The 10,608-nt window shown below is 39.4% G+C and overlaps 1 protein-coding gene across 1 annotated transcript; it reads right to left on the reverse strand.

Moving 5' to 3' along the window:
• Positions 1 to 2,201: 2,201 nt before the first annotated feature.
• Positions 2,202 to 3,395, reverse strand: B3GNT2 (UDP-GlcNAc:betaGal beta-1,3-N-acetylglucosaminyltransferase 2; the record flags this gene model as incomplete). Its single annotated transcript, XM_084235481.1, has 1 exon — positions 2,202 to 3,395. The coding sequence occupies one exon, from the start codon at positions 3,393 to 3,395 to the stop codon at positions 2,202 to 2,204; it is 1,194 nt and encodes a 397-aa protein (XP_084091607.1).
• Between the last annotated feature and the right edge of the window lie 7,213 nt (positions 3,396 to 10,608).

The following is a 10,608-nucleotide window of genomic DNA, read 5'->3' on the forward strand; positions in this document are numbered from 1 at the left end:
TGCAATTGTATGGGGAATATAACAATAAAATTTATAAAAAAAAAAAAAGCAATCTTCAAATCCCAAATATTTGTGATATTGAACTGGCTTATACATGGCCTCGGCATTCTGTTAAGGGTGGTTTGCTGTACGTTCTTGGAACACTAATCCTATTCTATCTGTTGAATTTCATCAGATGTCTACTTGCTTTTAACTGAACACTAGCAATGTCATCTCAACAATATGAGTCTACGAAAGAAACCTGAGTAGTCAAGGCTGCCTCCATATTCATCACAATGGATACAAACCCCCAAATGGTCATGGCTTAGGAAATACATCTTTAAGGTGTCATTCTATTACCTAAATTCTTTTTACTTACTGTAAATGGAAAGAAGCATAAACAAATTTCATACTTCTCTTTAAAGACTCTGTCTTGTGGGCCTCCCCGGTGGCGCAGCGGTTGAGCGCTGGGCTGGGAAGTTGCCCGCAGCCTCTAAAGCGCTGGTTCAATCCCCAGCTACTCCCCGGCCACCAGAGGAGGGTCCCACATGGCGCGCAGACCTCTCCTGCCCTCTCCTGCTGCCCGCTGCTCCCCTCAGCAGTGTACTTCGGTCCTTCTGCCTGCTCTGCTCCCCGCTCTGGCTCTGGTGAATTCTCTCACCCTCCCGCGCTTCTGACTGTACCCAGTGCTTGTATAAATAAATAAATATTAAAAAAAAAATAAATAAAGACTGTCTTGTAAAGCACAATTAGGAGTTTTAAATGGGAAGACAGACAGTACACAGAGACAGAAAATGTTATATTCAGTATTACTGTTACCATTTTCTGGGAAAAAAAAAACATGGCCTCTTGGGAAAATGTAATTAAAGACATGAAACAAGAGTAGATCATAGATTATTATACACTACACATGAAAATTAAAAATACAGTGATTTTATTTCCATCTCTAAGCATCAAATCTGGTAAGACTCTTCAATGCTATAAACACAAAAATATTTTGAAAGCATGTTACAAGTCAGTAATATGTAAGTAACCGTTTGGCAGAATTTTATCCACTCTAGTAGTTCACACTCCCTCAAAAAGAAAAAAAAAGAATTTTAAAATTCAAAAAAAAAGAGTTAGCTTTATTTAACATATGTTACACCTTAACACTTAAAATACCATGCTCTAGTTAAATATTCCATCAACAACACTGTATACAAATAAAATATTACACAAAATATATTTAAGAAAATGTGTTGGTCTTTGATCTTAACAATAAATAAAAACACAGGCACTTCTACACTGAGACAGGGTAGCAGTCACTACTGAGAATAATTCTGTATAACAAATGTGAAATATGGCAAGAATAGAATCCTGGAGTTTTAAGCTGAAAAGGTGTGTAATGTCATTTAAATCTTTTCATTTAAAAGTTCAACAGTTACATATGCTTTCCTGGTACACGTTGAAAAACCATAAATACAGTATTGTTGCCAGGGTCGATTCAATTTTCAGTTGGCCATTATGGAATTATACTCATTATTTCCAAATACTAAAAATAGAAAACTATTATACCACGCAGCAAACCAAATATTAGAAAAGCTAAAGTTTCTCTTTATTAAGACCATAAAACAAAACAAGATAAACTGGATAAATGTCACACAGTGATTCTCACTCCGCAAAATTAACTAATCGGATTAAACAAAAAAATACTGTTCGTGTGGCAGGAATTTCAACATAATTCAGTATTTCTGACAATTTTAAAAATTCATCCAAACTTCATGAAAATAAATGTAGTTTTATTTTTCAAAACCACTTAATCATGCATGACAAACATTTTTTAGCCAACAGGTTGATGTCTACACTGGATCATTCAGTTATTACAATGGAAAGTAGGAATATGATCATGAGGGTAAAATAAGAATAACTTAAAATGGTTGAATGTCATGATTTTTAAATGTGAAGGGGGTCGAATTTCATGATTTTTAAAGAAAATAATGGCCAGTAGCCAGGAGGAAGGTTCAGAATAAAATGTCCCATCATATTGTCCATAAAAAATTATGATCTTCTGCTTTCCCTCTTCAGAAGGTACCGCATCGAAGGACTTAGAAGCCCTCAAATAGATAGTACTTATGAAGGCAATTCTGAAGGTTTAACACAGAAATTATCGCTAATGTAACAGAACACAACATGGGAACTACTCGGCTTATGTCTTTCTATGCAAATTTTAGTTTGTATACATTTCAGCATTTTAAATGAGCATTTTGCAACCGAGACCAAATATCAATCATCTCTTGAGGTTTTCTACTATGTACTAACATCAAATCTAAATAGGAACAAATGTTATTCTTGTTTTTCTCTTCTATATCAAATGTCTTGAAACCTTTGTGTTTCTCTGGAACGAGGCCGAGTTTCTGAAGGCACATCCCAGTATAAACGTCATCAATGGGGTAGAGAAGGACCCGGTCAGTCACATCATATAGCCGCAGGGCCAGGTGGCCAGAGTATAGGAACCCACCTCCCCCTGCATATGGCGGGTAGACGCCAGTGTAAACAACTTCTGGGATGTAGTACTTGAGTTTCTTATCCCGATGGGGTCCAGCATTGTGGATCACATCACCTATAAACAAATCTTTGGCTTTGTTCTTGGATAAGCTATTCAAGTAATTCAGGATGTGATGGGTATTCACAAAAACATCATCATCGCCCTTGAAAACAAACTCAGCATTTGGGCAGGATGTGCTCACCCATCTGAGAAAGAGCACTTCTTTGAGAGACAAGTTGAAGAAAGTATCTCTGTAGTTCCACATGAGAATGTCTTGATGCTTCTCACTCTCAAATTTCAGCATATCTGAAAGGTCAGGATGGTTGTCCTCTGGGGGGGTCTGCCCCAGTAAAAAGACTCGCACTACTGTTTGGTTCCCCACATTAGTTTCTCTGCCCCAAGATTCCCTAATTGCTTGCCTTCTAGCGAAATGTGGAGTGAGGGACTTAATTGCCAGCAGTAAGAAGGGTTTCTTCGCACACTTATCTGGCTGATCTATAAGCAATGAATAATTTCGACATCTCAAATACAGTAGAAAGTCTTTAAATCTGTCCGGCAAATTGTTGAAACCTGAAACTACTGACATGACCCTCAGGTCAGGCTCACAATAATTCAGATGGCTTGTATTAGAAAACCCATATACTTCGCCTGTCTGGTTGGCCAACATGTTCAAAATGGGATTGTACCTCCTGTTCAATTTTTCTTGTTCTCTGTTCCAATATGCTGCCGGAGGCTCAGATATCTTCCAGAACTTTTCTTTGGGTATTATTACTTCCCCCTTCCCATTTTTTTCTTGGCTACTGCTTTTGGAGACTTCCACAATCAAATAAATGAAGACATTTACCATCATCAGGATACCCAACAACTTTATTCTTCGACGTCCAACACTCATTTCTCATATCTAGAATAAAAGGGAAGAGCACTGTATTAATTAGGTAACAATAATTTGTACTTGCTCACATATCTTCATTTATGTCATGTGCCTCTTTGTTTTTGTCTCCCCTGGAACAATGGTTGAGAGCTGATTCTAGACTTGCATTGCTTAGGTTCAATCATGGTCCTACCCATTCTAGCTCTATGACCTCCAGGAAATTGTACTGAGGGTGCAAGTTCCCCAGCTATAAAATGGGGGTAACCCAACTCCACAGAATGATGAGGAGGGCTGCATGATTTTACATGTCAAGTTTTTAAAATCAGTGCCCAGACAAGAGCAAATGTTACGTGACTATTTCTTAGAAATCCCAAGGCAGAGAGACGCATTTATTAAATAACCTTACAGGGGTTTATACTTCCTCCCGTACAAAAACACGTATGAACTGCGCTTTGCAAACTGATTTGTCTACAATTCATAGTAACAAATACATTTTATTTATACATTTTATATTGTGGTCAATTATATATATGTGCACACACAACTGTATTTTCATGTGTGTTGCAATGTGTGTAGTTCCATGTAATTCACCGATATTCTATTTTATTTTTTAAAAAATGGTAGTCCCAAGCCCAAACTGCTTCCCAATCCACCATTTTACTCATGAGGAAACCAAGGCAGAGAGATGCTTGCCCAGGGTTGCAGAGCTAGGAGAAAGAGGAGATACTAACCGCACAGAGCATTCACAGTTAAAATTAAAATGTATGAAAAGGCTTATGCCAGCTTTATTCCAACAGTCCAAATCATGTCAAGGAATATTCATCAACAAAACACCCTCAATAAAAGGAAAACTTCCTACCAGCAACAACATTACAGCATGAGTCTAAGACACCCTAAATTCTATTATGTTAGGTTTTTTTTCATTTACAATGCCTTAGAAAACGGAAAGTGGTGGGGGTTCTAAGACATATATACTACACACAACTTGAGGTGAATGAGGGTTTCATGGGTGTATACACTGTCAAAATTCAATTGTATATTTCAGATCGCTGGTGTTTATGGAAAAAATGGAAATAAGTAAAAATGGTATTTTAGTGAAATCTAAATTTTATGAACAGATTTCAAAGGTCATGAATAAATTTCCAGATGTGGGCAACAGAAGAAAGAGTACAAATGGCTTGCTGTGGCTTTAACTCCAAAATTCTAACACTACTAAAAAGGCATACTGCCGCAGACCAGCACAGCAGTAGACGATGAGGCCACCTCAGGGTTGAGAGAAGTGTGCAGGGTGGTCAGGGCATCGGTGAAAGAAATGACAGACACACTTCAAGAGTGAAAATCTGAGTGTAATTTTCTTTGAGTTTGTGACCAGTATATATATGTTTTCCAAAAGCACAGGAATGAATATCAAAGAAATTAGCTTGCTCAAGGGCTCAGTCTATCACCATCAGTGAGGTGACCTACATAACAAAAATGACCATTATAGAAGAAAGAAGGAAGTTTAGAAAGACAGATAAGGGATTAAAGTTTGTAGTTCTAGAAAGACAGGATAAGATTTTTAGCATTCTTGTAGTGGTTCTTGGTGGTCCTTATTTTTTGATAAGCTTCTGCCTTTTCAGGGAACTTCCGCTGAACTTCCTCTGCTTCAGGCTGTTCCCCCCCCCCCCCTGCTAAAGGTCACTGCAGGGGGAGGTGCAGCAGCATACCAGTATAAAAACCATTTAAATGAGCTTCATATCAAAAGACAAACCCAAAAAGTGGAATGGCAATAGAGCATAAAGGATTTTCTATCCAGTTGATGACTCCTTAGCAAAGAATCCCAGGGAAATCATGACCAGGTACTGTGTATTGTATTATTTGATATAGTAAGGAGGTGTTGTTACTTTTATTTTCACTTCACATCTCAGAAAACAGATTTAAAGAACTAACTATGTTAAGGGCAGAGCTGGAATCCCAAAGCAAAGGGGTTCCATGGCCACCATGTCTAAAGCAATCCATTCTTTTCAACCTCTACAATAAAGTGTGAGTTTAATCAGGGTAGTGTTTACTTTTTTTAATATAAGAGGATTATTTTTAATTCACTTGGTTCTAACAAATAATCCCAAAGTAGAAGTATCTGACATGCTGAGAATGCTGTCAGGTTATTGTGTGTTGGCCAGCCTAGATAAGATGGAGAGGAATTCACAAATTGTTTTGTGTTTCCTAAAATCTGTGTAGCAGATCCTCATCTAGTTGCTTCTATTTATCACTTTTAAATAGCTTCAGTTATGGGCATATAAGTAAAAGGTGTTTGTTTAAAACATCTATCCTTACCCTATACCTCCACTTACCCAAAGCCTTTGCAAATCTAAAGAACATGGCAGATGATAAAGTTACGTAGGGGTGAGCTCTCAGTTTGTTATAGGGCAGGGAGAGGGGCAGCCCAAACCCCGCAAACCTGCCTATACTAAATGGGTTCTGCCATCTGCCGCATCAACACAAAACATAGGAGACTTTAATAAAAAGGAACTTTAATAAAACTAGGAAACAATACAGGTAAGGCAAAGAGTCTAGTTTCTAAATCAAGCACCCAAAGTTACCCATCCCCTCGTGGGTAAAAGTCCATCCAAATGGGATTGGCCCAGAGCAAGGCCCCAAGGCCTGCCACAAGTCTAAAGCATCTTCCAGTGGGGACCCACAGAAAAGGGTCACAAACAACCGGACAAGCCCGGAAGGAAAAGAGCAAAACCAACATCAAGATAAAAGCTGCCACTGTCACCTCCCCACGGGTCTCACCCACATCTGTGTCACCCAGTCCACAACCAAAAGACAAGCGCAGTTTCTTCACGTGTCTCTAGGCTCCATGCGCCTCCTCCAGGTCTCCTTCTGGCTCCATCCTGCTTCCTTCCTCAGTCTCTTCTGCAGCTTCTCCTCTCCCTGCTCAGCTCCACCCTCCCTTGGGTGGGGCAGGGAACCTCCCCCTTTCCTGGGGACCACCCTGTTGCAATCCCCCCTTTTAATTTTTATTCCACCATATCTATGGTGGCACAATCTCAGGGTGTAGTCTTAGGAGACAGTCTTTTTTAGGGTTACAATGTGTGTAAGAGAAGCAACAATTAGTCAGCAGCATTGTCCATGAATGTCCAGTATGACAGTTTTTCATTACTTGAAAATAGTCCATTATCCAAGCCAAAAGAAAAAAAATTGGAGCGTTAGCTAAAACAAGACAGCAAATATGTAAAAATCACAGGAAAAAAAAGAAAAAAAAAATCTTAAAATGGTTCAACTGATGTAAAAAAACCACAAATTTTCTCAACCTTGATCCCAAACTTTTAACAGCAAAGCAAAAGTTTGCAAACTAAATCTACTTTTAAACCATTTTTCCTATTTTTGCATAAAATCACAGGGCAGAAATAACTAACAGCAATTTTTAGCTGGCTTTGTTGAAATACTCCATACAGGACCAGAGCGAACTGGTGGCAACCAGTCGATGTATGCTTCAGGTATAAAGTTTGTCTCATCAGACTCCACCTGGGCTTTCCTCTTCTCGAGGGTACCAGGGCATTTTCGTTGGCCGGGTTGTCCAGTCCTGCCAATGGAGGCAAGCTTCCTCACCTTCTTTGGAGGTCTCTGGAACCCTACAAACAAGGCAAACAGGTTCTCCTCTTCTTGGTTCAGCTCTTTTTCAACTTTCTGGAAGAACTCCACACAAAGCCACACAATCAAACTCACGTCCAATTTTTTGTTAAAACAGACCAAATCCCTATGGAAGTTATGCAAAAACAGACTCTAAGATAAGTAGCAAAAATTACTACCACTATTTGTATGCGGTGTTGGTATCAAGGGGAGAGAAAATGTGACAAGTTAGCTTTGCTGGAAAAAAAAAATTGCAACCTTGCTGCAGATCCCGGTTACTCAAAACAAAACAAAACAAAACAAAAACTTTGTGGATTCAGGACAGAATGCATAAAAAAAATTACCAGTATTATGTCAAAGAAACCTTAGTAAATGTCAGGTGTATTTCCAGGTCTGTTCAGTCCTTTGTAGGAAAGTTTTTTCCTCTCAACAGTTCCATCAATAGGAATCTGTTGAGGCCTTTTCTCCCTATATTTCCAGAAACAATTTCTGTAGATGTGAAACAATTGAATCATACAATATTACAAGGTGACAATATACATACATACCAGATACTGAGAGGTTTTTTGTATACACATTTTAGAAAACTACTGTTAACGTTTTGTACATACCAAAGTTTTACCATTTTCCAAGTGACAATGCTTCCCCCCTTCCAGTTTTACTTCATTAGGTAAAAGCCAAATAGAACAAATTAATCTAATGCCTTCCCAGGAGAAAAGGGAGAAACTTTGTGGAGTGTCTCAGGAGCTCTACTGAGGTTCCACAAAATTTCCTTGCATCAGTCAAATGACAGGCTACCAAATTTGTACTTGAATTTAGATTTCTGGGAAGCTTTGCCATAAATATCAAAAAATTAACAGAAACAACAATATTGTTCACCTAAGCAAGCAGGCTCTCACCACCAACTCATTTCTCTCCTTACTTCTCAACCACTATCCACTTCCACCCTTCAACAACCTCACCGAGCTACCACGAAAGGGTATTCTTGAACTTCCTCCAAAGGAGACAGTAAAAAAGCAAAAGATATTTCTTACTCAACTACAGTTTTAAAGGGCCCCAAGTCACACACAACTGAATAATTTAAAACATCCACACCAACTCTAAGGAGGTATGTAAACACCCTCCTTAGTCAGCGTCTTTCAACTGAGCTCCTGAGCAAATCAACGGTCCTAAATACACCTTCAGCAATTTAAACCCTATGGGCGTTACTTGCCAGGGCAAGAGAACACAAATGGACACGTAGGATATATTTTCATGGGTATCCGGTTCAGTTAAAGAGCTAAACATCTTTTTAGAAAATAAATCATATGTCTTTAGGAGTTTTCTTGTTTTGGGTTTCTGATTTCCAGATTTGAGACAAAACACTTTCTGAAAACAAAAGATTCTCTCTAACCTGGGATGACTCACCTAATGCTAAAGTGGCGCTTGACCCTCTGGTGTTAGATCCTCCATGTGAGCAGAGTGAAAGAAGGCAATATGGAAGAGTGTGAGGGTGAATGGAGAAAGACTACAATAAGGAAAAAGACCTGGAAGGGGACTCAGGAAAAAACAGCACACACAATGAACAGCTAACTCCTCGGTTGAAATTTTCAACTCAGAAAAGGAGTATGTTATCAGTAAATTATTCCTAAGATTCTAGGGTAAAGAGAGCTGCTTAAGGAAGAAAGAAGGAAGCACACTACTTTACGCAGCAGGTTGTAAACCTCTAAGTTAAGTTTCCTAGGAAACAATCAAGGATGAATATGAGATGATTCCAGATATATGAGCTGGATTGCTCCAGGTTATGGGGCAAGGCTATGGATGCCTGAATTCTAGCCAGAACTGTCTGAAGTGATGGTTTGACATGTCTATCAGTGAAAACAGCAATTCTTAGGGTAATACATTAGACTTGCCCATCCCAACAAAGACTTCCAACATCATAGACTATATTTACTTCCTTGATTAAGACCCAGCCAGATTCTCCCATGATCTTGGCCAAGAGGGGCCCGTCAAGGCTCTCAAAGGAACCATCCTCACCTTATATGTGCTCAAGGATGCCAAGCTGAAGAGCATCTCCCTGCCTGTTTCTCATTTGTGCCCCCTAAGGGAAGTTGAGAGGATACCACTCTATCACTGAAAAAAAATGGAGGCTCAGAGATTTTTAATGCGCCGCCTCAATGTTACGTAAATGTGGCAAAGTTGAGATGACAGAGGCTACTGGTGGCCAATTCAAAGCTCTCTGGAGCTCTTTTTTCTACAAGACACAGCCACATTCTTGTAACCTGGTACAGGTCAACAATGACATCTCAAGTGCTGACTTAAGTCTGAAAAGATGTAAGGCATGTGGTCATGGAATGTTCACTAGTTAGCAAGACTCTCCAAAGAAGGGGAAATGTGAGTACCTAAAAGCTCCCAGCAACCCCTTCTAATAATAGGCCAACTGTCCTTAAATGAGCACAAATTCCCAAATGCATAGCTTGGACTAACTCTTGCAACTATTTGCTACTGGGCATTTCTTCTAAGCCAACCTGAGGAGGAAGGGTGGGAAAACCAAGATTCTCCATTACACATTTCCATAAGGTTGAAATGTCACTTTCGTTTGTGACCTGGGCACAGCCCCTCTCATGAGAACTCTGATTTTGGCAGACACTTAGATGAAATTACAGTTCATGGAAAGGAGAATAAAGCAGTGACCCTCATAAAAATGTCTGTGGGGAAAAAAAACCCTCTGATTATCTGGCTAAACATTCCCACTGCAGACATAAAACCAATTCCATCCATATCCTTTTTTGAACAGGAAGTTACATTACTTAAAAAGAATTTGCATAAGTTTACCCCAAACCTGGGGAAAATGTTACATAACCCTCACTTCAAAATTTATTTATTAACCCTCACATAATTTTTTATTATAACAGAAACACAATCCCATAGGCAAACAAAGAAGCACCCAAGCTGCTCATCTTGTGCTTGGGAGTAAAATCTTCCTAACAAGGACTGAGCAGTTCGGAAATTTCTAAAACACTTCAGCTGATTTTGTGTGTTTAACAAAAAATGACTTCACAATTAAAATATTTGGAAAGACAAGACTGTACTGGTTAGTTAAAAAGTGGATTACAAAACAGCACAGATGCTATAATCAAACTACGTGAAAACGCAGATAAAATACCACCCAAGATCAAAACCGGCTTAATCTGACAGTTTTTAATGCTGCTATACCATTTTTGACTTTGAACAGCCTCCGCTGCTCACATCTGGACTCTCTGGGATGGGAACGGGGAACACATCAGGAAAAAAACCCTAACTCTGGGTTCCCATTTCTGCAGTACATGTCACTGGCCTGTGTCATCATGGCCTCACTGTTCCCTGCAGATACCACATCACTGTACTGGACCCCTCAGTGTTCAGCAGAGGCTGTCACAACAGCCATCCCTATGTCACCTACACACCTTTCCCAGGGCCCATGCCGACTGTCTGCCTGAAGTCAGCTATTAGAAAAGACTCCAAAAAATAAAATATGAACACATCTGCTTTAAAACTCTGTTACCATCCACTATGTGCCAAGCACCAGCAGTCCTATGCTGACAGTGGTGATTTAATTTGCCCAAGGCAACACAGCCAGTACATGACAGGATTCAAACAC

This window comes from Talpa europaea (genome assembly GCF_964194135.1).
Source record: "Talpa europaea genome assembly, chromosome: 6".
NCBI lineage: Eukaryota > Metazoa > Chordata > Mammalia > Eulipotyphla > Talpidae > Talpa > Talpa europaea.